The 27,976-nt window shown below is 39.4% G+C and overlaps 1 protein-coding gene across 2 annotated transcripts in view; it reads right to left on the bottom strand.

The window, feature by feature from the left end:
• Nucleotides 1–27,976, bottom strand: part of CPB2 (carboxypeptidase B2) — a 60,616-nt gene that overhangs the window by 18,254 nt on the left and 14,386 nt on the right. Inside the window, exons 3-7 of one of the 2 annotated variants that reach the window (XM_047723469.1) lie at nucleotides 15,911–15,986; nucleotides 13,467–13,591; nucleotides 11,869–11,977; nucleotides 7,718–7,819; nucleotides 5,162–5,266 (exon numbers count right to left, since the gene is read on the bottom strand). In XM_047723469.1, coding sequence (XP_047579425.1) covers nucleotides 5,162–5,266; nucleotides 7,718–7,819; nucleotides 11,869–11,977; nucleotides 13,467–13,591; nucleotides 15,911–15,986 — 517 coding nt within the window. The remainder of the gene's footprint in view (nucleotides 1–5,161; nucleotides 5,267–7,717; nucleotides 7,820–11,868; nucleotides 11,978–13,466; nucleotides 13,592–15,910; nucleotides 15,987–27,976) is intronic. The other variant, XM_047723470.1, reaches the window with a different exon arrangement.

The following is a 27,976-nucleotide window of genomic DNA, read 5'->3' as shown; positions in this document are numbered from 1 at the left end:
AATGTAAGAAATGTCCTCAATAACTTTGTGAATAATGTTATTACTCATTAAGACATTTTCAGATTTGATATTTATCCAGCCATTTATACTTCAAAAACATACAATCTAGATATATAATCATATCACTGGAGTAATACAACCTCTAAGATCTTATAAGCCTTATAATTCTGACTTGGTATAGCACCTGTTTTTTAAAGACATTATTTTTTTTTAAATAACAATTTCAACCAAACTTGAACATACTTATGAATCTAATAATTCTTTCCCCATTAATTTGTGATTTGTATATCTTGGTGCTCTCCAAACATGTGTTATCCAATGAGTTTTTGTGGTATTTTATAAATATGTTTACAGTCATGGTTTTATATCACCCTTAATGAAGTAGGTGGCTGAAGAAATTATGCCCGACATGCAAATGGTAACAATTATGCCAGGCACACAAATAAATATTTGTTGAAGGAATGATTTACCAACAAGTAACATAGCTGAAATGGCTGTCCTAGTAATAAAAACAAGAGAAGAAAGATGAGACTAGAGGGAGGATTGCACGGGAGTGAGAGATTAGGGGATGGAAGATAAAGGCTTGTCTGATTCCTAGCAGCCCGACCTGCAGCAGATGATTACTATCCAATCTTTTCCTGGGGTGCACCAAAGCTTTGTCTTTATCATGGCCCAAAACAACAATAACAACAGCAACACCTACCAACAAATTAACCAATAGCCATTTGACAGAATAAAGTAGTAAAAAAGGCATATAAGGTGCTACAAATGAAGGATTTTAAAATAAAGCATTACTCCCTCTACCACTAGAAATATTGCAAAGGGCTGTAAGTCCGAGTTTTCCTACGATGACAATAAAGCATTTAGCACAATGATAGATACTCTCTGGACTCCAGAGTTGTATTTGAGCTTAAAGTTGAAGCATTAATTTAAATTTTAAATATAACAAGACAATGTTGAATGTTGATTCTACAGACCAAACAATGTACTGAGTTATGGGTAACAACACCAAAAACTGACTTTAGAGATGATCTTTGTTCTTAACAAGCTGGTAAAAATGTTACGTTTGAAATGAAAGAGCAAAAAGTCAATGTTATAAAATATGATAATAAAATCAGATGTACAAGATGGCCCAGAAGAAGGACAGTTAATTCTGTGGGGTGTTTGGGGTTAGAACTCCTGAAGAGCACATCAAAGGGACAAGACAGTCAGGATATGGGTGAATGGGTGATGAACAGGTGTGAGGAATGACAGAGTAGAAGGAGAGGAAATTAAGTGGTCAGACTCTTAAGTGGCTCCTCCTATCATTCCTGGTTACTGTCCTTGGCCATATTCTGGATCCAGAGGTCAGGGAAAGAATTATTTTTGAGATACAGAGGATGGCCATGGGGGAAATTTACTAAAGCAGAATTGAGGTTAGGTTTGTGGATGTAAAGTTCAAGTTGCTGAGATAGATGGACATTGATAGATGGACATACAGACTTCGAATTCACTCCGAATAAGGGCAAGAATTGAAGAAGAATAAAAAAACATGAGCCGAGTTCCAGGGAATTATCTGGAGCCCATTAGAGGACAGTAAAAAGAAAAGACAAGGGTGGTTCAACCAGACCAGATCAGGAATTTGGGTAAAAAGGCAACAGCAGAACAGGTTTCCCAGTCTATCTGAAAGTAGAATGTGCCTATGAAACTTTCCATATGCCAAAATGGTGTAAAATGAAAAGTGTCCACCACTTTCCAAACACTTTTACATTAGTACCTATTTTTGCTGACTGGAAGAAACCTGAAGGACATTTTTTGTTTTGTTTTGTTTTTATGAAGAAAGTCATTCCCATATGAATGTAAGTCTTTTGTAAAAGTGAAGTGGTGTCATGTGAGCTTTTGGAAAGTAGGGGATACCTATATTAGGACAGGAGAACATTGATCTACTCCTCTGGTCCCTCAGCATATGGAGATAGGAAAGAGCAGCCTCTTTCCCTGAAGGAGTTTCTGTGAAGCCGTGTGCTTCACAAGTCACATGTCAGCTAAGATGAAGGGCAGCTGAAGGAATTCTGTGGAGGTTCTGAAGTTGCAGGGTGCCAACTTTGTGAGCAGCTACATGAGAGTTCTCCAGGTCAGAGGTCCAGAAGGAGGTTGGCACTGAGAAAAGCCAGTTGGCAGACAAAGTACTGAACAAGGTGTGATGCCCAACACGTGCTGCTTGGGCTCCAATGATGTGCTAGGCCCCGTGCTGAGTTTGGTCCTAGTGATGCAATCATGCACAAATCAGCCTTAGCTCCTGCCTTCACATTAGTATAAGGGATCTCCACTTGGCCTCCACAGGATGAATGAGAGGCATAGAAAGAAATGACTGACCTCAGGGTCCCCAAAGTGTAGAGTAACGGGTTTCCCCTAAGCTGAGACCGTACCATATAGAGTTGGAGAAGAGTGAGAGACTGTGAGATAGAAATATATGTATATGTTGGTCTCTGCCCCACGTCCACTCTGTTCCTGGCACAGGTGTTGTAATTTCCTAAATGATAAGAACAGCAAAGGCATCTTTTGGTTTAGTATTTGGTCTTTGACCTGGGTTCCTGACACAGGACTTTTAAATCCCTTTGAATTTCCTGGGTGATAACAAAGTCTTTTGTTCTATGTGGTGACTCTTGGTGGGTTCCTGGAAGGAGGCTGGTCAACAGAAAAACCAAGCCAGGAGCTTGGAACTTTCAGCCCCAAACCTATCTTCCAGGAAGGGGAAAGAGGTTAGAAATTGAGTTAATGATCCATCGTGCCTACATGATAAAGCCTCTTTAAAAATCCTAAAGGTATGGGGCTCGGGGCAGCTTCTGGGTTAGTGAACGTGTAGAGTGGCTGGGAGAGTGGCCCAGCTGGGGAGGGCAGGGAAGCTCCGTGTCCCCTCCCACACACCTTGCCTTAGACATCTCTTCCCCCTAGATGTTCATCTGTATCTTTTATCGTATCCTTTTTACAACAAACCAGTAAACAGTAAGTAAATTGTTTCTCTGAGTCCTTTGACCTGCTCTAGCAAATTAATCAAACCTAGGAGGAGGTCGTGGGAACCTCTGATTTGTAGCTGATTAGTCAGAAGCACAGAGAACAGCCTGGACTTTGAACTGGCAGCTGAAGTGTGAGAGGGGCAGTCTTGTGGGACTGAGCCCTTACCCACTGGGATCTGACTCAGTCTGCATGTAGATAGTGTCAGAATTAAGTTAAATTGTAGGACATACAGCAGGTGTTATAGAATTGCGTGCTGTGGGGAAAGTACCCATGTACTGGAGTTAGAAGTGTTGTGTGAATGGTTGTTGTACAAGAGGAAAGGAGAAACACAGGAATGGTGTAGGTTTTCTTTACAGAGTTTTTTTTTTTTTTTTTTAAAGATTATTTATTTATTTATTTGACAGAGAGAGATCACAAGCAGGCAGAGAGGCAGGCAGAGAGAGAGGAGGAAGCAGGCTCTCCGCCGAGCAGAGAGCCCGATGCGGGGCTCGATCCCAGGACCCTGAGATCATGACCTGAGCCGAAGGCAGCGGCTTAACCCGCTGAGCCACCCAGGCGCCCCTCTTTACAGAGTTTTAAAAGCTAAGACTTCATCTTTCGGTTCTTTACTTTTTAAACATAAAATCCATCCACACAAAATTTATAAAGCTAAAATCTTTTATTTTTCCTTCTGTTGGAATCGCAATTTTAAAAAATCTTGGATTTCCTTTTCCTTTGTTTGAATCATTATGAAAAATGATTAAATTATTTGTAAGCAGGCAAGGACATTCTTAAATGTCCATTAAAAAGAGTTTATTGACTGTGTTGCTTTGGGCTACAAAAATCAGACTCCCGTTGTTGGGGCAAAATACTTGATGGTAAGGTTTTGGGGCTGTATCTCCTTTCCCATGGTATCTCCAGAGTCTGGAAACTCATAGGCAATTTATAAATATTTGTGAGATAAATAATTTAATCTTACAAAAATTCAGCAAGCAGGCAGGGTAGAGGAGAGCATGTGTAATAGGAGAGAAGAGGTGTCAGTTTTAGAAGGATGGCAAGCAAGGACAACTCCACCAATAGGAATTAGAGTCAAAATGAATTAGAATCTCTTTTTGGCCCTTTCCAGGCTCAGTGATGGAATGAAAAAGAAGTGTTCTTTCTTGCTTGCTTTGAACCTTTCTTTCTCCACTAACTGGTACTCCATTCATTACCCAAAATGAATAAAACTACCCAAATTGAGGAAGGATCCTCAAATGTCTGGGCTGTGTTAAGGATCTAGTCATTTGAGAACTAGCCTCATTTGGTCAACGTAGTACTGATGGTGGCTGGGAACTTTGCAGAAGGCTCAGGATTGCTGCAGCTCCCATCAGGGGGAAGAGCAGATGGTAAGGCAGGAGAAGATAGACAAAGATGATGTATTTGACCAGACCCAGCAAAGGCAGAAATGTTTTTACTTTTGATGTACCTCATTTGTTAAGACAGATCATTCTAAGTGACTATCTTTTAATTATTAAGAACAAATCTATTTTGTGTAGTTGTATACCTGTGAATACAGGGACCAGAACCATTATCAGAAGGACACATACTTTAAGTTATTCTTCCAGTAGTAGAGGCTCTTTGTATAAATCAATAGAGAGAACATTTTATAGGAAGCGAAGCAGAATTTTTATGTTTTCCTTTATTATAGAGGTTTATAGTCATTATAATTTTTATTTTTATGCCATACTCTTTGTCTTATCTATGGATTTTTTTGCTGCCAAGCCCTTCTTCAGGGACAAAATCCCCCATTATAATATATTAGAATATATGATCTTCTCTGTAATGTTATACTTTATGTTCAATTTCCAAGGGCAGACTATGGTCCTTAGTAAACACATTACTATTGTGAAATATTTCTTGATTATTTTCCAGCATTTAGCCTTAGCCTGAAATGTAGGAAGGAAAAGGTGGGCAATCTCTAGGGTGATTTAAGTGCTTAAAATTATGTCTCAAACTTAGTGTACACCAAGTCATCTGGGTAGCTTGTGAAAATTGTAGATTACCAAATCTCACCACAAGAGAGTTTAAGTTGAGAATTCTAGAACACAACCTGGGAAAATGCATTTAATAAACAGTCCAGTTGATTCTGCACATGTCATCTTAGGCCATGCATTGAGAAACTCTGGCGGAAGAGAATGGAAATACTTACGTGGTCTATGAACCACAAGCAGAAAGCAGGAGAGATCCATTCTCTGGCATGGATTCCACAGTCGATCCATATGGCATTTTTGGCTGTCCGTTCTTTTCTAGAAACCTGCCCAAAGAAAACCAACAACAATAACAAGAAGCTTCAGGATAATACTTCCATTTACATAGTGTTTATGTTTAATTCTTGCAACAAATCTGTGAAACACACATTATTCTCTGCATTCCTTTGAGGGTTTCCTGGGGACATTAAAGTGTGGTGAGATTAAAGGATACTAGTTAATGTCACATAGCTGGTGAGAGTTGGGACTGACGTTTGCACTCAGAACTTTTGATTTAGGGCCCTCTTGTTCTTCCACAGTTACTTAGTCACCCCAGAGCTGCACGTGGAAGTGTAGAAATAAAGACCAGAGTACTAGAACTTCAGCTGTATTTTGACACTTCCATGAGGTAAATAGGTACATGTAGTATGGGCAGCTTTCTATAGGAGACAGAAATAAAGAAAGGTTTGGGAAGGGAAGCCAGTGATGCTGAAGAGAAAACTTGGACTCCTTTACCATTTTCCCCAGGGTGCATACTTTTTATGTACAGACTATTACCCCCATTTCACACAAAATGAAGCACACATCTAAGTTCACAGAAACTTATTACCACCAGGCCCGGAGACAGAGGCCTCGTTCTGATTCATGGTAAGGGGAGCTAGTGCAAGTTGCCATTCTGGAATAAGAATTCCCAATCTGTCCTCAGTGATAGACTTTGGTGTCTTCAGAAGTGTTCTCAAGGAAATCACACAAAATGAATCATGGTTCATATGCTTTTAAAAATTAGTTTCAACACAATGAGGGTATGGAAGGGTGGGAGCTGAGTGTTACAAAATTAAACAAATATGTGGAGTTGAAATTCCAAAATAAGAAAAGGAGAGAGTTAGGGGCACCTGGGTGGCTCAGTGGGTTGAGCCTCTGCCTTTGGCTCGGGTCATGATCTCAGGGTCCTGGGATCGAGCCCTGCATCAGGATCTTTGCTCGGCAGGGAGCCTGCTTCCCCCTTTCTCTCTGCCTGCCTATCTGCCTGCTTGTGATTTCTGTCTGTCAAATAAATAAATAAAATCTTAAAAAAAAAAAAAAAAGGAGAGAGTTAAATGTTTATTGCCATTCCGCAGCACTCAGGGAAGTTTTTTCTTAACTAACCTGGAGCTAGTGATAATCCAGTAAGAAAGCAACAGAGAAAGTCAAAGGGCATTGGCTTCCAAGAATGAAATAGTGCACAGAGAAGAACTATCTGGCTGATTGAATCTACGCAATTAAAAAAAAAATCTTGAGTTGTCTGGACGAGTTGTCTGACTCAATTTTCTGTCTAACGGTGCCAAGCAAACTCTCTTGGCACTGATCCTGACACTGGAAAATGAAGGAACCCCAGAGACTCCCATCATATGCACATCCTTGGTCAAGTAAGACTGGTACAAAGGCATGCAAGAAGCATGATCTTCTAATGTGTGAATCTGGGTTCCAGAAACACAAGTGCTGAAGAGTATACACAATAGTGCCGAATGCAAATTCCATAGATGGGTAGACCACAACTGCATGGAGTTACTTTGATGGACCAACTCAGCTGTCAAGAGGACCTGATGTTTCATATGTCTACCTTGAGTTTGCACTGCAGGTTCTTAACAAAACAGATGAAAACCCAGGAACCCTGACTCAAAATCTTATCTTTGGATGACTAAAGACTCTCACCTCTCACAATTTAGATAGGTAAAGTTGGGAAACTATATGTAAATTAAATGTTATTAAATCAAATGTATTTTTCTGATGCTTACGTTTTTCCTAGAACTGCTTTCTAATTATTTGGTGGGAGGGGGGGCAGGGAACTGCTAAAAAAAAAGAAATGCAGAATTAGAAATTAATAGCAGGAATTAGCATGGTTTCATGGCTCCCAAAAATTCTTTCTTTGGCCATATTCACAGACTTTTACAAAGGCTAATTTATTCAACTAAAAAAACAAAACAAAACAAAACAAATGGACAGGGATTGGAGCAGAAGCTTTCATATTAGTCCTACTGCCACGGTCCCTTTTGTCCCCCTGGGTTTGGTTGCTCAGCTGTTTCTTTGGTTCCAAAAACTAGATCAGTATCAGTGTTTGTCTGACAACAGATTTCTCTCCATTCCCCCTGCCTCCCAGGTAAGCCAGTCAGAGGTGGTAGTGGTGGGTGTAAATAAATAAGGTACTTGAAAAATAATCCAAATGATTCCTCTCCTTTTATGAGGGGAGCCAACAAAGCTCAGGAAGGTTAAATGGCTTATCTATGTCCCATAGATAGAGACAGAGACAGCGTAGATCCCCAAAATAGGATTTCTATTCTCACACCAGTACTGCATCAGTGAAAGAAAGAATGTAAAGGTAATAACCAATCCCCAAATAGCTGGATATTAACATTGAGGAACACTTGTAATACAGATATTTCTATAGCTCAAAGAAAAAAAATCCCAGTTATAACAAGCAGCAATGGAAAATTAATACATTCTCCAAAGTTGAGAGATGAGTGACTCTCCCCACAACACACCTTTAAAATATACAGTGGGTACTTCTCGTATGAGGATCCAATGTGGATTTTTTCAACCATATCAGGATAGTTCTCAGTTATGATTTCCATCCAAAAATAGATCTATCAAAACAGAAACCAGCAGTTAGTCACAGAGCAAGTTCAAAGCATTTCCCTGGGCAAAGGAAGCAGACAACTTCTGCAAGGCAAGGCGATCCCTTTAAAACCTTTGTATAAAGAAAGAGGGATGAATCAAAGGAGTTACAGCCTGGTATTTCTTCTGCTGTTTAGGAAAATCAATAAAATTAAAATTTTCAAAGGTATCAAGGTTTAAAGGAAGAGTAGAAAAGCACTAAAAAACTTAGGACAAAGCAGGAAAAATTAATCTTTAGAATAGATCTCCTGAAAGTTATTTTTAAAGGCTTATCACATCGAATCCCTGTCTCTGTGTGTACAATCTTCTTTACCATTCATTCATGAGTTCACATTTCTATAGGACTTGTTTTTTTTAAATATTCACTTTTCAAGAGTAACCCAAGGAAGTCCTGGGCACTATCTTTGTGCAGGATAAATAGCAGTGCCATTGTTCCCACTAGAGACTGGTACACTCACAAGTTGTTTAAAGTGAGAGGATGCAAAGATGAGGACAATCTGGAGGAAAAATTCTCTCTTTCTCTGAGAAATTTGATTCAGAACTTTTCTCCTGGCTGGAAGTCTAGTGGTACTGGTGATTCTGTGAAGACTACAGTGGAAGGAAAAAACCCAAAACCTTCTGGCCCTGACTTTAGGCTAGTGTCTACTTCAAAGCACAGTTTGAATGATGGAATTCAGTCATGTTTTAATGGAGTCCAACTTTTCAGCGGCCTCCTTTGTACTTTTATACCTTCTGAAATGGAAATGACCAGTCTTTGGCCTCATCTCTGGGACCTTAACAAGAGGTAATTTCAAACTGCAATCCTAGCTGATGGGAATTGGGGCACCATTTGCCCATGGATGCTCTTAGAGTAATATCACTAGGGTGAGTGGTTGTCCAGTGCTAGGAATTAAGATGCTCTTGAAAGGCCTACCTGTCACCAAATACTAATGCTGCCAGTGTCTGAGGTGTTGGGTATCTAGCTATCAGAGGTTTCCTCATTGGGGCTCTGTTTACTGTGCTACTCTTCTAAGACATGAGTACATCTGAAAGAACTACTACATGAAAATATTTTGTGTCACAGTATCACTGGTTCAGGGGATTTCCTGAAACTGTGGAGGCTGTGTTGGATGTAGGCAGCCTTACAGAAAGCTTGATTCATTTCACAATCTAATCTGGGTTAATGAAGGTAACATCCTTTGAATAATGCTCTTCTTTTGCCATTTGTTTTAAGAAGTATTTTTTTTTTTGCCATTTGTTTTTCTCCCTACCATGGTTTAAGATTTCCTAGCAAGACATACAAATGGCTATCAGACACATGAAAAAATGTTCATCATCACTAGCCATCAGGGAGATTCAAATTAAAACCACATTGAGATACCATCTTACACCAGTTAGAATGGCCAAAATTCGCAAGACAGGAAGCAACATGTGTTGGAGAGGATGTGGAGAAAGGGGAATCCTCTTACACTTTGGTGGGAATGCAAGTTGGTGCAACCACTTTGGAAAACAGTGTGGAGATGCCTCAAGAAATTAAAAATAGAGCTTCCCTATGACCCTGCAATTGCACTACTGTGTATTTACCCCAAAGATACAGATGTAGTGAAAAGAAGGGCCATCTGTACCCCAACGTTTATAGCAGCAATGGCCACGGTCGCCAAACTGTGGAAAGAACCAAGATGCCCTTCAACGGACGAATGGATAAGGAAGATGTGGTCCATATACACTATGGAGTATTATGCCTCCATCAGAAAGGATGAATACCCAACTTTTGTAGCAACATGGACGGGACTGGAAGAGATTATGCTGAGTGAAATAAGTCAAGCAGAGAGAGTCAATTATCATATGGTTTCACTTATTGGTGGAGCATAACAAATAGCATGGAGGACAAGGGGAGTTAGAGAGGAGAAGGGAGTTGGGGGAAATTGGAAGGGGAGGTGAACCATGAGAGACTATGGACTCTGAAAAACAATATGAGGGTTTTGAAGGGGCGGGGGGGAGGGTGGGAGGTTAGGGGAACCAGGTGGTGGGTATTGTAGAGGGCACAGATTGCATGGAGCACTGGGTGTGGTGCAAAAACAATGAATACTGTTATGCTGAAAAGAAAAAAAAAAGATTTCCTAGCAAGAAATCAATGACAAAAGAACCCCTCCGACCTATCAGGTGACCTTGTGTGAGGGCTAAAGGAGCGATCAGTACTGAAGGGGAAAGAAGGACTTGGTGGAATTTCCTGAGCACAAGATGGCCAACGTTCCTATGAACCCTAAGGACTGAGGGCGGGAGGGAGGAGAGGTGCAAAATGTGTTCTGCAATATCATTGTTACAAACGGAACTGTGTTCCCCTCCAAATTCACATATTGAATCTCTAACTCCCTGTGGCTTAGAATGTGACTGTATTTGAAGATAGGGCCTTTAAAGAGGTAATTAAATTAAAATGAGGCTATTAGTGTCGGCCTTAATCCAACCTGACTGGTGTCCTCATAAGACATGGAGATTAGGACATAAACATACACAGAAAAACCAGGGAGGTACACACAGAGAGAAGAGCATGTGAGGACACAGTGAGAAGACAGCCATCTGCAAGTCAAGGAAAGACACTTCAGGAGAAACTAATCCTGCTGACAACTTGACCGTGCACTTCCAGCCTCCAGAACTGTGAGAGAGTACATTTCTGGGGTCTAAGTGACCCAGTATGTGGCACTTTGTTATGGCTGACTAACACAGTAGTTTCTTCCCCCTCCCACCCCCCCATGTCTTTCCTGGAGACAAGATAAGAAAAAGTAACCTTCTTCTAACAAAAGAATTAAAAAATATTTTAAAACTACTTAAAAATACTTATTCTTAAGACATTCCTCCCTCCCCACCCAATTCAAGACAGCCATGACGTATTTATCTTCCCCATTTTGCAAATCACGCTGACCGAGCTTTGCAACCGCTGACATCAAGTTTGCTTCTGCAGGGCTGATGATGGACGCTGGAGGGAAGAGGTCTGGGCCAAATAGAGACAAGAGAGGGGAGATAAAGGAAGGGGATGCAATTTTAAGCTCCCCATCAATCAGCCAGGCACATTGATTCTAGAAGCAGGCTGAGTTCTGGTTTAAAACTAACTGGAAAGGAACAGATGCTTTTGAAGATTAAACAGAAAATTGATTCTTATTTCTTAAGTCTTAGATGTCTTAAAAACATGGATATGGTCCTTAACAGTTTCTGGGCACCTAGCCAAAGATGATAAAAATACTTATATTAAGCAATAGAGCAGAATGCTCCTATGAAAGAAAAAAGGTATCAAGGGATTTTTATTACTTGGAGCAAACTATATAAAAAAGGAAGTCCTCCAAAGAGTTGACCCTTTCAACTAACAAATATGGGGATATGGTTCTTAGAGGATTACATGAAAGCTTACTTCAGTCAACTGAGCCCCAACATCTTTCTCAGGTTCCCTCTAGAAAAATTGGAACCTGTAAGTACTGATAGGAAAAAAAAAAAAGAGTCAACTTTTTGATTAAAATACAGGTGGTGAATGATTGAAATACAGGTGTTGTTGCTGTTGTTATTATTATTATTAGTTTAAATAGATTCCTCCTAAGGGGAATAAAATGCGCTTGTTTACAGTGTACTAAATGTAAGTGAATAAATTCCTTTAATTCAGTGAGATAATGTTGCCATTATTCCCTAAGAGTACAATCAGGGTAATGGTCCAAAGAGACATGATTAATTGGATTGTTAATTTTTTTGTAGCAGTTTCAATAAGAAGGTCCTATTTTTTATTTCCTGTTATTCCTTAGCATGCAGTATTACTCTGAACAGAAATACTCCCAGCTGTGGGCAAACAGCCTGCTTAGAGGCAGTTTACAAAATAAGATGCAATCTTCTCAGGGAAGACATCTACGAGAGGATAAGTTACCACCATATAATCAATCTAATCACGATTTTTTAACCCTCTTCCACTAATTATGTTTCTTTAATAATATCCCATGGTTGAAATGGCAATGCTAATTAAATGAAAGTAGTAATTTTGGAGAGAAATGTAATGACTTACCTCATTTAATGGGTGATAACGTTCATAATATGAGGAAAAGGTCCGGGGGGTGATTGTGTCATTGAGAGTTTGCTGTTGGATAAGATCTTTCACTTCTTCCACCAAGATGCTGGGGACAAGACAGGAGAGCTGATTTCCAAACAGGACTCTTATTTTCCCTGCCCACTGCAGGCACAACAGGTGAGCATGGGGGGAAATCATGGAGATATCTAACAAGCAAAAGTCACCAAGGTGCAAACAATAACCCAGAATATTGTACTAAGCTGAAATCCACAAACCTTCTTGATTAAGCCCACATGGGTGTTGGAGAGAAAGCGGATCCTATGTGGTATGTTTTTAGGGCTTCCAGAAACTCACCCTTTCCGTACCATTACCAACATTCCTCGATTGTGATTTATCAGTGTCTTTAACATATAGGTTAATGGACAACTTTCTTAAATCCAGAGTAACATTGGTTACTATTCTGTTTTCAGTTAAGGACCAAGGAGAAGCAGAAAGCCTTTTCTTTTTGTTTTTCATTGTGACAACCATTAGCCTATACCAGATGTTCTGCATAGCCAAAGATGGTCAAATCTCTAGAGAAATCAAAGCACAGGGAAAGGAAGAATACCGGAAAGTCACCTTGTTTAAGTTTCTTGAGAAGTACCACCTTGTTAACTAGGCAAACATTTTAACTGAATTAAGCTTTTCCTTCACTTGGGATGAACAGTTTGAAAGTTAGCTATCATTTTAATATCATTTTCCTTTTTTTTTTAAGCCAAGAGATAAAAGCCAAGGCTTTGACATCAGAAGAGTCTGAGTTCAACCCTTAGCTCTGCTATGTTCTATGTGGTATGATCTTGCAAAATTCCTTTGTGAATACGAAACATTTTTCCATTTGCATAATGAGGATAGTATCTCTCTCACAGAGTTAATAAGAGTTAAATGAAGCAATGTATAGGGAGGTTCAGCACAGTCCCTGGAAGGCAGTAAACACACAAAACATATTATTAGTAATTATCATAGTGGATTATCCAAAGGCTGCCTGTCGATACACAGAAAAGAGCATGGCCTCCAGGAAGTACTAGTGTAGCAGAAGGAAGACTGGCTCTTGGGCAGTGGATGCAGGAAGGAGACCCTGGACAGGAGAATCCAAGAGGAAGGGGACATGGAGTCTGAAAAGAAATTGCCTCTGATACAATATTTCATTTAGGGCCAGACATTCAGAAATGTCACCTGATCTTGTGAAGCAAGGGAGGAAGCCAAATCCCCGTTAGCACCTGCTTTGTCAAGAGATACCAGAACACCTACTAAGGTGAATGACCATTTTGCTTCCCAGGTCTAGGCACAGAGTAGAGGGACCACAGGAAGGAAGGAACAAGTAGGAACTCGAAGGGGCTCCCCAGATCCCTGCGTCTGAGGCATTTTCCTGTGAGATTAAGCCACTTGTCCAAGGTCACAGAGCTAGCCATGGGGGCCTCCTCACCAGTCCACTTCAGAGATTTCCATGTTGCCATGTTCAATATAAGTGTTTATTTTTCCTGGAAGATACCGTCTGCTAATAAAATGCATCATAGGTGCTTATAAAGGCTACCCAGTAAATATTGAATGCCGCCTACCTGAATTGGATTGTGCTGTCATGTAAATGGGCTTTCACATGGTTTATGTCAGATGCATTCACAAAAAAATGGACTTCTCTCTGCTTCTTAATTAAATCAGCTGTTACTGGCTGCCAGAGAACAATCTGAAATTTCAAAGGGGGAAAAGGGAAAACAAAAAAGGTCATTCGCAGTTCTGATCCATAGCTAAAGCCCTAAGAGTGTGTTGATAGGAGAAATGAAAAAGACATTTCTTGGCCACTGGTCACCCGTCACCATTCACACATGAGGCAGTGGAAACATTCATCTTGTTGGGGGCTTGTTTAATTTCTTCTCTGCAACCCCAGTTGCTAAAGAGGGCCTGGGACATACAGGCTCTCAATAGATACTTGAATATTGAATAAATGAGTGAATGAACATATTTATGACCCAACTATATAGCTGGCTGTGTAGGTCAGACGTGTAAAGGAGAAATGAAATTCTGTCTAGAGAGAAGGTTAATCATAGTAATCATGTGTTGATCTTCTTTAATAAAAAGTCCATGTCCCTGATATTATTAACCTGTCAGTATTCCTTTTCTTTCATCTGATTATGGACTTTGGGCAATGCCTTCCAATAATATTTACATTGTTTTTCTATTTTACTGTGCTTTTCCTGAGCACTTTTATACTCATCTCCTTTGACCATTATAATTACACTTTGCTATGGGTTCAGCAATTGTTAGTATTTTCATTGTTATCATTTCATTGGAAAGAGTGAAGAAATTAATGCTCATATAGCTTACTGGTCTAAAATCATACATGTAGGGCGCCTGGGTGGCTCAGTTGGTTGAGCAACTGCCTTTGGCTCAGGTCATGATCCCAGAGTCCTGGGATGAGTCCCGCATCGGGTTCCCAGCTCCATGGGGAGTCTGCTTCTCCCTCTGACCTCCCCTCTCATGCTCTCTCTCTCACTCTGTCTCTCTCTCTTTCTCAAATAAATAAATAAAAATTTTTAAAAAAATCATACATTTAGGAAGGGGCAGAACAAGAACTAAAATTCTAAATCTCTGCGGCTTCCTCTGGCCATCATGTGGTGACCTTGAACACACACCACTCAGTTCTGTGGAGAGGAGCAGAGCTGAATTCCTTTCACAGCCCCTGCCCATCTTGATCCACCAGAGACAGGGGCTGTGCTGCTCCCGGGCTGCAGCCAGCCACTGACCGAGCACCAAGGGTGGATTCTTGCAGACCATTTCTGCAAGATCTGGTTTTCCTCCTCCAGGTGACCTTAGTTTAAGGATGCCCCGCTGGTCTAGCCAAACCTTCATCAGAACTGCCCTCAGTCTAAAGAGTCTCCATTTCTGCACAAGCGTCAGAGCTGTGTCATGGTCTGAAATTGCCTATTGCTATCTCCGGCTTCCTCCTCTTCTTCCATCACAAGCATCCCCACTAGTCCTTCCCTGGCATCTTTAATCTGGTCTTGGTGTCTGCTTCTTGGAGAAACTTCGCTGGCAAATAGGGAGCCATCAGTTTTCTACCATGGTCTTAGCTTTCTACACCTTAAGCATTCTGGGGATTGGGACCCAGGGATGAAGATTTTAATAAGGGTTCCCTTGTGGTTTTGATACTTATTCCTTTTACAAACCATTGTTTTATAAGCAAAGTTCTAGCGGACTTCTGTTATCACAACATCTTTGTAAGTACAGACTTTTATTCCCCAAATACTATTATGAAATTGGCTGAAAAGCCAATAGCAAAAATGAAGTTCTAATTTTAGTGACCAACAAAATCATGGATAATATAAAGGGGGAGAAGGCTTTCAGAAGAGGGGTAGAAGGGTGTCTGGGTGGCTCAGTTGGTTGAGGGTCCAACACTTGACTTCAGGTCAGGTCACAATCTCAGGGTTGTGAGATTGAGCCTTGTGTCACTCTCCATGCTGGGTGTGGATCCTGCTTAAAATTCTCTCTCTCTGTCTTTTCCTCTGCCCCTCTGTCCTGCTTGCTCTGTCTCTATCCCAAAAAAGAAAAAAAAAAAAAAAGAGGGGTTTATACCAACTATGTGAATCAGACAACCTAGAAGAGAACATGGTACACAAAATTTATATCTAGTGAAGCTAATATACAGTTAATCTTTGAAGACTGTGGGGGTAAGGGTGTCGACTTCCATGCAGTTGAAAATCTGCAAATAACCTTTGACTTCCTCAAAACTTAACTACTAATAGCCCACTGTTAATTGGAGCCTTACTGATAACATAAACAGCTGATGAACATGTATTTCATGTGTTGTATGTATTATATACTGTATTCTTATAATAAACTAAACTACGGAAAAGAAAACGTTATTAAGAAAATCATATGGGAAACACATTTACAGTACTATACTGTATTTCTAAAAAAAAAAAAAATCTGTGTGTAAGTAGATCCCTGCAGTTCAAACCAGTGTTATTCAAGGGTCACCTGTAAAGATAAATGAGGGAGAAATTACCTCATATGTTGTAGTAAGATTCTGTAGAATCTGAACTTGCCTGGAAGTTTTAGGAAGAGCAGATAAAACCTGGCCACTGGGAAAAAATAAGACAGAATTTTGATGTTAAATTAAAAAAGTGAAAATGAGATAAATTATACTGGTAAGGGCTTTGAGGTAATTGCAAAGGAAACAAACTTTAAATGGTAAAAGAGGATCTTGCTACAGACAAAGTGTTAAAAGGAGAACATATACTTGCCCATCCTTTCTGTTCCTGAGCAGCTGCCAAATCAATAACTCTCTTGAATGGGAATACTTACTTCTTTCTTGTGTGTGTGTACAAGCCTGGGTGTGTTTTAATTTTAAAAATTAAATATTTAAAGGCACCCGGGTGGCTCAGTCATTAAGTGTCTGCCTTCGGCTTGGGTCATGATCTCCTGGGATTGAGCCCCACATTGGGCTCCCTGTGGCAGGAAGCCTGGTTCTACCTCTCCTACTTCCCCTGCTTGTGTTCCCTCTCTCACTGTCTCTCTCTCTCTCTGGCTGTCTCTCTCTCTCTCTGTGTCAACTAAATAAATAAAATCTTTTAAAAAATATTAAAAAATCAAATATTTAATGCATAAGGGAATATTTACATGAACATTCACTGATTACATAATAAAATGAGTGCCTGGGAACCCATTATGCCACTTAAGAAATCCAGTGTTTTTGGGTGTCCTTCAAGCTCTATGTGGCCTTATCCCTACTCTATTTCCCTGCCACATCCATAAAGGTAACTACCTTAAATTTTCACTTCGCTGATTCCCTTACTTTTCCTCAATAGTATGGATTCTTAAATACATGCATAGATTCTTGAATAGGTAGAATCTTAAGATACGCTTAGATTTGCTTGATTTAACTCTGTAAAATGGTGTACTATATGTATCCTTCTGTAACTTATTTTTCTCATGCAACATTGTATTTTCAAGTTTATCATCTGTGTTGAAGAATGGAGCCATGGTCCACATGTGCTGGAATTTGTCTATAAGTTGAATTGCTATTTCTTGGGGGCTAGATACGTTGTAATTTCATAAAACAGTACCAAATTACTTCTCAAACTTTTTGTACCAGTTTGTATTTTCACCAATAGGGGAAATGATTTCCTATAGCTTCTCCTCCTTGCTAACACTTGATGACTTTAATTTTTCCAATTGAATGGTTGAATTGAAATGGAATCTTCTTGCACTTTTTGTTTTAATTTTCTGACTTACTAGTATAGTATAGTTATTTCCATTCAATTATTTTTGTGACAATTGACTAGTAGAATTTCTTTTTATAATCGAAATACTGACTGGTTGTCAATTAAACGTACTGAAAATATCTTGTACCAGTTCATTTTTCTTTTTTCTTTCTTTATGATGTATTTTTATCCATCATTTCCTTCCAGGTTTGTTTTTTTTTACAGTCTGTTATGAACTCTTTCCCAATCCTAGGTCTTAAAGATAATTTCTTACATTTCTTTTGCCTTTCTTCTTTTTTAAATTTGAATTCTAGTATAGTTAACATATAGTGTTGTATTAGTTTCTGTGTATAATAGAGTGATTCAAAAATTCTATACATTACTCAGTGCTCACCATGATAAATTTACTCTCAATTCACTTCATCTCTTTCACCCATTCCCTGTCCCAACTCTCCTCTGATAACCATTGGTTTATTCTCTATAGTTAAAAGTCTGTTTCTTGTTTTTTCTTGTTCTCTCTCTTGTCTTCCTTTGTTTATTTGTTTTTGTAAGTTCTATATGTGAGTGAAATCTATGGTATTTGTCTTTCTGATTGACTTGTTTCACTTAGCATTATACTCTATAGATCCACCCATGTTGTTGCAAATGGCAAGATTATATTCTTTTTTTATGATATTCTAAACAATATTCCATTGTAGACACATCCTGGAAGGGAGAAAAGATGAAGGAGGAGTAGGGGACCTTATTTCAACTGGTCCCCTGAATTGAGATGGATATCTTCCAGACCATTCTGAACACCCATGAAATCAGCCTGAGATGTAAGAAGATATATCTGGATCTCTTCAAACAACATCTTCTGCAGTTGGTCTCAAGGTATGAAGCAGTGAGCTGTGATTCTGTGGGCAGATATCAGAAGATAAAGGGACAGGGGAAGGAGTCTCTGGAATCTTGCCCTGGAGTGCAAAAACCTCCTGCACTGGGGAATGGTCACAGACTTGGAGGCGAGTCACGGTGGGGAAAGGACTTAAGGGCAGCCCCCTGACTGAAATGTGGAGCTGCAGGGGCATGCATGCAAACCAGGGCAGCTTGCAGTTTTAAAAGTACAAAAGGCAGAGATAAGCAAGGGCTGGGAGTGCTGCTGTAGGGCACACAACCCAGGATTCTGCAGTTTTTAGCAGCACAGACAGAAACAGAGACAGTGTGGCCTGGAGGCTCAGTGAAGAACAGACTGCGATCTCTCTGTTCTGAGACAGAGGTTTGGATATAGTCACTTCTGCTCTGGTTCTCGGAAGAGATGTCCAAAGCTGCCAGGGAAAGCCGCCAGAAAACAAAAACCCCAGAAAACTGGTTTTCAATGAACCCTCCCCCCCACCCCCACACGGGGGGGGGGGGTGCAGGGCAACTCTGCCCAAACAGTGCAGCAGGCCCCTCCCCCACAGGATAGGCTGGAATAACAAGAGGCCAAAAGTCCTAAGGTCCCTGTAAAACAGGTGCATCTTGCTTGGGTTGTAGTCAATAATTTGGACTCTGTACATTCCCTCAACCACCCCTCAACAGAATGACTAAGAGGGGAACCCCCAAAAGGGGAAAGAACCAGAGAAGGTGGCCTCTGCCACAGACCTAATGGATATGGAGATAACCAAGATGTCAGAAATAGACTTCAGAGTAACAATTATCAAGACGATATCTAGGTTTGAGAAAAACATTAATGACTGTATAGAATCTCTAAGGGCAGAAATGAGATCCAATCAGGCCAAACTTAAAAATGTTATGAATGAAATGCAGTCTAAGCTGCATAAATGAGGCAGAAGAATGAATTAGTGAGATAGAGGATAAGATGATAGAAAAGAATGAAATTGAGGCAGCATGGGAAAAATAAATTAAAACCCAAGGAATCTTAATGACTTAATGAAATGTTCCAATATCAGAATTTTGAGGATCCCTGAGGGGGTGAAGAGAGAGAGAGGTCTAGAAATATATTTGAACAAATCATAGCTGAGAACTTCCTTAATTTGGGGAAGGCAACAAGCCTTCATGTCTAAGAGGCAGAGAGGACCACTCCCAAGATCAATGAGAACAGACTGATGCCATGACATATAACAGTAAAATTTGCTAATCTTAGATCTAAGGAAACAATCTTGAAAGTGGCAAGGGGGAAGAGATTTCTTACGTACAGAGGGAGGAATGTCAGATTAATGTCAGACCTGCCCACTGGGATCTGGCAAGCCAGAAAGGGCAGGCAAGACATATTCAGGGCACTAAATGCAGAGACTATGTTGCCAAGGATACTTTATTCAGCAAGGCTGTCATTCAAAACAGATGGAGAGATAAGGAGCTTCCAAGACCGGCAGGAGCTGAAAGAATATGTGACCATCAAGCCGGCCCTGCAAGAAATATTAAGGGGGTTCTATAAAAGGAGAAAGACCCCAAGAGTGATATAGAGCAGAAAATTACAGAGAAAATCTATAGAAACAAGGACTTCACAGGCAATATGATGACAATAAAATCGTATCTTCCAATAGTCACTCTCAACATGAAAGGTCTAAGGGCTCCCATGAAAAGGCACAGGGTTGCAGATTGGATAAAAAGACATGACCCATCCATATGCTGTCTATAACAGACACATTTTGAACCTAAATATATATCCAGACTGAAATTGAAGGGATGGAGAACCATTTTTCATGCCAATGGACTTCAAAAGAAAGCTGGGGTAATAATTCTTATATCAGATAAATTAGATTTTAAGCTAAAGACTATAGTTAGAGATGCAGAAGGACACTATATCATGCTTAAAGGGTCTATCCAACAAGAGGATCTCACAATTGTAAATATCTATGCCCCCAACATGGGAGCAGCCAACTACATAAGCCAACTGTTAACCAAAATAAAGAGACATATTGATAATAATATGTTAATAGTACAAGACCTCAACACTCCACTCTCAGCAATCGACAGATCATCTACGCAGAAAATCAACAAAGAAACGAGAGCTTTGAATGACACACTGGATCCGATAGACCTCACAGATATAAAACAACAGAATTCATTCTTCTTGATTGCACATGGAACATTCTCCAGAATAGACCACATGCTGGGTCACAAATCTGGTCACTATTGATACCAACAGATTGAGATTATTCCTTGTATATTCTCAGACCATAATGCTTTGAAACTAGAACTCAATCACAAGAAAAAATTTGGAAGGAATTCAAACACTGGGAAGCTAAAGACCATCCTGCTTAAGAATGTTTGGGTCAACCAGGAAATCAAAGAAGAACTTAAGGGCACCCGGGTGGCTCAGTTGGTTAAGCAACTGCCTTTGGCTCTGGTCATGATCCCAGAGTCCTGGGATCGAGTTCCGCACTGGGCTCCCAGCTCCAGGGGAGTCTGCTTCTCCCTCTGACATTTTCCCCTCTCATGTTCTCTCTCACTCTCTCAAATAAATAAATAAATAAAATCTTTAAAAGAAAAAAAAAAAAAAGAAGAAGAACTTAATTCATGGAAACCAAGGAGAACAAAAACACATTGGTCCAAAACCTATGGGAAACTGCAAAGGCAGTCCTAAGGGGGAAATACTCAGCCATCCAAGCCTCACTCAAAAAAATAGAAAAATCCAAAATACACAAATTAGCTTTATACCTTAAAGAACTGGAGAAAGAACAACAAATAAAGCATCAGCCACATATAAGAAGAGAAATAATTATGATTAGAGCAGAGATCAATGAATTAGAAATCAGATATACAGTAGAGCAGATCAAAGAAACTAGAAGCTGATTTTTGATAGACTAAATAAGATTGATAAACCACTGGCCAGATTTACCCAAAAGAAAAGAAAAAGGACCCAAATTAATAAAATCTGGAATAAAAGAGGAGAGATCATGACTAACACCAAGGAAATAGAGACAATTATTAGAAATTATTATCAACAACTGTATGCCAATAAATTAAGCAAAGTGGAAGAAATCGGTGCCTTCCTGGAAACCTATAAACTACCAAGACTGAAACAGGAAGAAATTGACAATCTGAATAGACCAATAACCAGTAACAAGATTGAAGCGGTGATCAAAAACATCCCAAAAAACAAGAGTCCAGGGCCTGAGGATTCCCTGGGGAATTCTACCAAACATTCAAAGAAGAAATAATACCTATTCTCCTGAAGCTGTCTCAAAAAATAGAAACCGAAGGAAAACTTCCAAACGCATTCTATAAGCCCAGCATTACCTTGATCTGAAAACCAGGCAAAGACCCCATCAAGAAGGAGAATTATAGGACAATATCCTTGATGAATATGAATGCCAAAATTCTCAGCAAGATCCTAACTAAGAGGATCCAACAGTACATTAAAAGATTATCCAGCACGACCAAGTGGGATTTATTCCTGGGATGCAAGGGTGGTTCAACATTCACAAATCAATCAATGTGATAGATTACATAAATGAGAGAAGAGACAAGAACCACATGGTCCTCTCAATTGATGCAGAAAAAGCATTTGACAAACTACAGCATCTTTTCCTGATTAAAACTCTTCAGAGTGTAGGGATAGAGGGAACATTCCTCAATTTCATAAAAACCATCTAAGAAAAGCCCTTAGCAAATATCATTCTCAATGGGGGAAAGCTGAGAGTCTTTCTCTTCAGATCAAGAACATGACAAGGATGCTCACTCTTGCCACTATTGTTCAATGTTGTAGTAGAAGTCCTAGCAAGAGTAATTAGACAACAGAAGAAATAAAAGGTATTCAAATGGGCCAAGAAGAAGTCAAACTCTCTCTCTTCACAGATAATATGATACTTTATGTGGGAAACCCAAAAGACTGCAAACTCTAAATTATTAGAACTCATACAGCAATTCAGTAATGTGGCAGATACACAATCAATGCACAGAAATCAGTTACTTTCCTATACACTAACAATGTAACTGTAGAAAGAGAAATTAGGAAATCAATTCCATTTACAAATTCCATTTACAATTCCATTTATAATACTAGAAACCATAAGATACCTTGGAATAAACTTAACTAAAGAGGTGAAGGATCTATACTCAAGAAACTACAGAAAACTTATGAAAGAAATTGAAGAAGACACAAAAAGATGGGAAAACATTCCACGCTCATGGATCAGAAGAATAAACATTGTTAAAATGTCTGTGTTGCCCAGAGCAATCTATGCTTTCACCACCATCCCGATCAAAATACCAATGATATTTTTCAAAGTGCTGGCACAAACCAGTCCTAAAATTTGTATGGAACCAGTAAAGACCCTGAATCACCAAGGAAATATTGAAAAAGAAAAACAAAGCTGAGGGCATCACATTGCCTGATTTCAAGCTTTATTACAAAGCTGTGATCACTAAGACAGCATGGTATTGGCACAAAAACAGACACATAGATCTATGGAGCAGAATAGAGAGCCCAGGTTTGGACCCTCGACTCTATGGTCAACTAATCTTGGACAAGGCAGGGAAGAATATCCAATGGAAAAAATAATAATAATATAATAATAATAATAATAAATGGTGCTGGGAAAATTTGGCAACTATGTACAGAGGAATAAAACTCAGCTATTTGCTTACACCACACCCAAAGATAAACTCTAAATGGATGAAAGACCTCAATGTGAGACAGGAATCCATCAAAGTCCTGGAGGAGAACAAAGGCAGTAACCTCTTCGACATTGGCCACAGTAACTTCTTTCAAGACATGTTTCCAAAGGCAAGGGAAACAAAAGTGAAAATGAACTTTTGGAACTTCATCAAGATAAAACGCTTCTGCACAGCATAGGAAATAGTCAACAAAACAAAGAGGCAACCCGCAGAATGGAGAAGATATTTGCAAATGACACTCAGGTAAAGGGCTGGTATCCAAGATCTATCAAGAACTTCTCAAACTCAATGCCCAAAAAACAGATAATCGAGTCAAAAAAATGGGCAGAAGACATGAACAGACACTTCTCTAAAGAAGACATACAAATCTTTAGGGTAAATACCCAGCAGTGCAATTGCTGGGTCATAGGGTAGTGATCCGAAGGGGCACGTGCACCCGAATGTTTATAGCAGCAATGTCTACAATAGCCAAACTATGGAAAGAACCTAGATGTCCATCAACAGACGAATGGATAAAGAAGATGTGGTATATATACACAATGGAATACTATGCAGCCATCAAAAGAAATGAAATCTTGCCATTTGCGACGACGTGGATGGAACTAGAGGGTATCATGCTTAGCGAAATAAGTCAATCAGAGAAAGACAACTATCATATGATCTCCCTGAAATGAGGGAGAGGAGATGCAACATGGGGGGTTGAGGGGGTAGGAGAAGAGTAAATGAAACAAGATGGGATTGGGAGGGAGACAAACTATAAGTGACTCTTAATCTCACAAAACAAACTGAGGGTTGATGGGGGGAGGGGGTTGGGAGAGGGGGGTGGGGTTATGGATATCGGGGAGGGTATGTGCTATGGTGAGTGCTGTGAAGTGTGTAAACCTGGCGATTCGCAGACCTGTACCCCTGGGGATAAAAATATATGTTTATAAAGCTGTAAAAAAAAAAAAAAAAGAAGACATACAAATGGCTAACAGACGCATGAAAAAATGTTCAACATCATGAGCCATCAGGGAAATTCAAATCAAAACCACAATGAGATACTACCTTATACCAGTTAGAATGGCAAAAAATGAAAAAAAAAAAAAACAAATTTTTAAGAAGTTATGAAGAAGGCGCCTGGGTGGCTCCGTTGGTTGAGCAACTGCCTTGGGCTCAAGTCATGATCCTGGGGTCCTGGGATTGAGGACCATATTGTGCTCCCCCTGCACTGTGGGGAGCCTGCTTCTCCCTCTCCCTCTGCTTGCCACTCCTTCTGCTTGTGCTCTCTCTCTCTCTCTCTGTCAAATAAATAAATAAACTCTTAAAAAAAAACTTTATGGAGAGAGGGGAATCCTCTTACACTGTTGGTGGGAATGCAAGTTGGTACAGCCACTTTGGGAAATAGTGTGGACGTTCCTCAAAAAGTTAAAAATAGAATTATCCTATGACCCAACAATTGTACTACTGGGTATTTACCCTAAAGATACAGATGTAGTGAAAAGGAAGGCCATATGCACCCCAGTAATATCAATGTACACAATAGCCAAACTGTGGAAGGAGCCAAGATGCCCTTCAAGAGATGAATGGATAAAGATGTATATACAATGAAATATTACTCAGCCATCATAAAGGATGAATACCTTTGCATCAACATGGATGGAACTGGAGGATATCATGCTAAGTGAAATAAGTGCAATTATCATATGGTTTCACTTATTTGTAGAACATAAAAAGAGCATGGAGGACATTAGAAGAAGGAAGGGAAAACTGAAAGTGGGGAAATCAGAGGGGGAGACAAACCATGAAAGACTATGGACTCCAGGAATCAAACTGAAGGTTTTAAAGGAAAGAGGAGTGGGGGAATGGGTGAACCCAGTATTAAGGAGGGCACGTATTGCATGGAGCACTGGATGTTATACGCAAACAATGAATCACGGAACACTATATCAAAAACTAATGATATACTGTAAGGTGACTAATATAACACAATAAAAATTATAAAAAATAATATTTCATTGTACATTATATTCCATATATAGCATATAGGTAAATACTGTATCTTCTTTATCCATTTATCTATTGAGGGATACTTGGGCTGCTTTCATAATTTTGGCTATTGTAAATAATGCTGCAATAAACATACGGGTGTGTACATCTTTTCAAATTGGTGTCTTCATATTCTTTGGGTAAATACATAGTGGAATTACTGGAGCATATGGTAATTTTATTTTTAATTTTTTGAGGAATCTCTATACTGTTTTCCACAGTGGCTGTACCAGTTTACATTCCCACCAACAGCACATGAGTGTTCCTTTTTTGCCATATCCTTGCCAACACTTACTGTTTTTGGTTTTTATTTTAACCACTGTGATAGGTGTGAGGTGATATCTCATTGTGGTTTTGATTTGCATTTCCCTGATGATGAGTGATGTTGAGCATTTTTTATGTGTCTGTCAGCCATCTGCATGTCTTCTTTGGAGAAATGTCTGTTCATGTCTTCTGCCCATTTTTAATTGGATTTGGGGGTTTGTTTGGGTTTCTACTTTTTTGGTGTTCTGTTGTAATAAGTTCTTCATATATTTCTGATAGTAAACCTTTATCAGATATGTCATTTGCAAATATCTTCTCCCATTCAGTAGGTTGTCTTCTAGTTTTTTCTTTTGTCTTTCTTATTTAAGTTTTTAAATCCGTTTGAAAATTATTTGTTTGTGTGTGGTGTAAAGAGGGAATTGAGTTCCTTTTTTTCCTTCTTAGACTCATTTATTAATCATTAATACTTTCCCCAGGGATCAGCTATGCCAGTTCTGTCATGTATAAGTTTTCGTACTCTTTGGCAGAAACAATGCTAGTTCATCACATCATTTTTGGTTTCTGGGGATACACAAAGAAACCACATTTCCTAGCCTTCCATGCAGTTGTGTTGAGACCGTGTGCCTGAGTTCTTAACAATGGAAATGTGGGAGGGAGTGATGTGCACAGTTAAGAGCAGGTGGGGGGCTTTATGTGCTATGTGCTCTCTTACCCTGAGACTAGAAGCAAAGAACCCCAAGACGTTGCAGTAGGGAAGCAGCCCAGATTTCCAGCTTGGAGGAGAGGGTGAGAGAAAGCCAGATGGTTTCATTAATTGGTGATACAAGTGAGAAAGAAACCTCTGTTGTGGCAAGTCAGGCTATTTCAGGGCACATTAGTTATATAGGATAATCAAGGATTACCCTTACTTATGTGGAGTGGTCTATTTCTTGGATCTTTTTCTTCTTCTTTTTAAAAATATTTTATTTATTTATTTGATAGAGACACAGTGAGAAAGGGAACACAAGCAGAAGGACTGGAAGAGGGAGAAGCAGGCTCCCCACTGAGCAGGGAGCCCGATGTGGGGCTCGATCTCAGGACCCTGGGATTATGACCTGAGCCGAAGGCAGACGCCTAATGGCTGAGCCACCCAGGTGCCCCTATTTCTTGCATCTTTTTATGTTCCATGGATTTACTTGTCTATCTTTGGGCTGAAACCATTCATCTATGTGATCATAGCTTCATATTAAAACTTAACAACCTACAGGATAAACTCCTGCTTCCCCTCTCCCTTGTCTAGTTCTTTTTAGAGATTTTCTTGGTTTGATATTTTGCTTTTCCAAGTAAATTTTTAAAATCAGAGAGGAAAAAAATGAGACAAGATGAAACCAGAGAAGACAAACCATAAGAGTCTCTCAATCTTAGGAGACAAACTGAGGTTTGCTGGAGGGGAGGGGTGTAGAGGATACGGTGGCTGGGTGATGGATGTTGGGGAAGGTATGTATTATGGTGAGCACTGAATATTGTGTAAGATTGATGAATCACAGACCTGTACCCCTGAAACAAATAATATGTTATATGTTAATAATTGAATTTGAGTTTAAAAAAAAATCAGCTTGTTATTGTTCCATGAAAAAAGTTTGGATTTTGATTAATATTATTATAAATCAATAATTTGGGAGATTTGACATTCTCCTGATTCTGAGTATCCTTATCATTAGTACAATAGATTTGTCTTCTGGTTTAGGCATTCTTTAATAACCTTAAAAAAATTTATAATTTTATCTATAAAAATATTGCATATTTTTATATTCTAGCAAATCTCTTTTTTCTTTTATAAATGGTAGTTTTTAGTATTCTACCTCTTAGTTGTTTCTTGTTGAGGTATAGAAACAAAATAAATTTTTAGATATTTATTTTCTATCCAGGTCCCTTGGAAGTTTTGATCATTTTAATATAGATACTTTGTTGTTGTTGTTTTTCTTTGCAAGAAATCATTACAACTGCTCATACTAAATTTGGTTCTTTCATTTCAAAGCTTGTGGAATTTTTTTCTTGCCTGACTGTATTGACTAGGACCTGCAGTATAGTGTTGAAAAGAAGTGGAAATAAAATGCATGATGCTTATGGTTTCACTTATTTGTGGAGCATAACAAATAGCATGGAGGACAAGGGGAGATGGAGAGGAGAAGGGAGTTGAGGGCAATTGGAAGGGGAGGTGAACCATGAGAGACTATGGACTCTGAAAAACGATCTGAGAATTTTGAAGGGGTGGGGGGGGAGGTTGGGGGCACCAGGTGGTGGGTATTGGAGAGGGCACGGATTGCATGGAGCACTGGGTGTGGTGCAAAAACAATGAATACTGTTATGCTGAAAAAATAAAAAAAATTTAAAAAAATGCTTGTGGCGGGGTTTGTAGGTGCTTTTTATCACAGTGAAGAAATTTCCTTCTACTCTGCTATGAGTTTTTATAAGGAATGGATGTGGACTTAATCATATATTTTTATGATTTTCTAGTTTTCTAGTTTCATCTCTTTTTTTTTTTTAAGATTTTATTTATTTGACAGAGAGAGATCACAAGTAGACAGAGAGGCAGGCAAAGAGAGAGAGAGAGAGAGAGGGAAGCAGGCTCCCTGCTGAGCAGAGAGCCCGATGCGGGACTCGATCCCAGGACCCTGAGATCATGACCTGAGCCAAAGGCAGCGGCTTAACCCACTGAGCCACCCAGGTGCCCCTCTAGTTTCATCTCTTAATGTGATGAATTACATCAATAGATTCTTTTTTAAGTTTTTAAGTTTTAAAACACCTGGTTCAATTTGTTTTCTCACTTTTCCTTTATCATATTTCTTTCTACCTTACAATGCTTGCTAGGGCCATAGGGGATGCTTAGCAATTCTTGGAAAGCCAAGGCAATAGATTGGTGTGAATCAATGTAGATTGACTTTATTTTTACATACCACCTAATCAAAAGGGAAAGCATTTCTTAATTTTCTCAT

This window comes from Lutra lutra, chromosome 3 (assembly GCF_902655055.1).
Source record: "Lutra lutra chromosome 3, mLutLut1.2, whole genome shotgun sequence".
NCBI classification, from domain to species: Eukaryota; Metazoa; Chordata; class Mammalia; order Carnivora; family Mustelidae; genus Lutra; species Lutra lutra.
The sequence above is the reverse complement of the archived record's forward strand: the minus strand, read 5'-3'. Positions and strand labels throughout refer to the sequence as shown.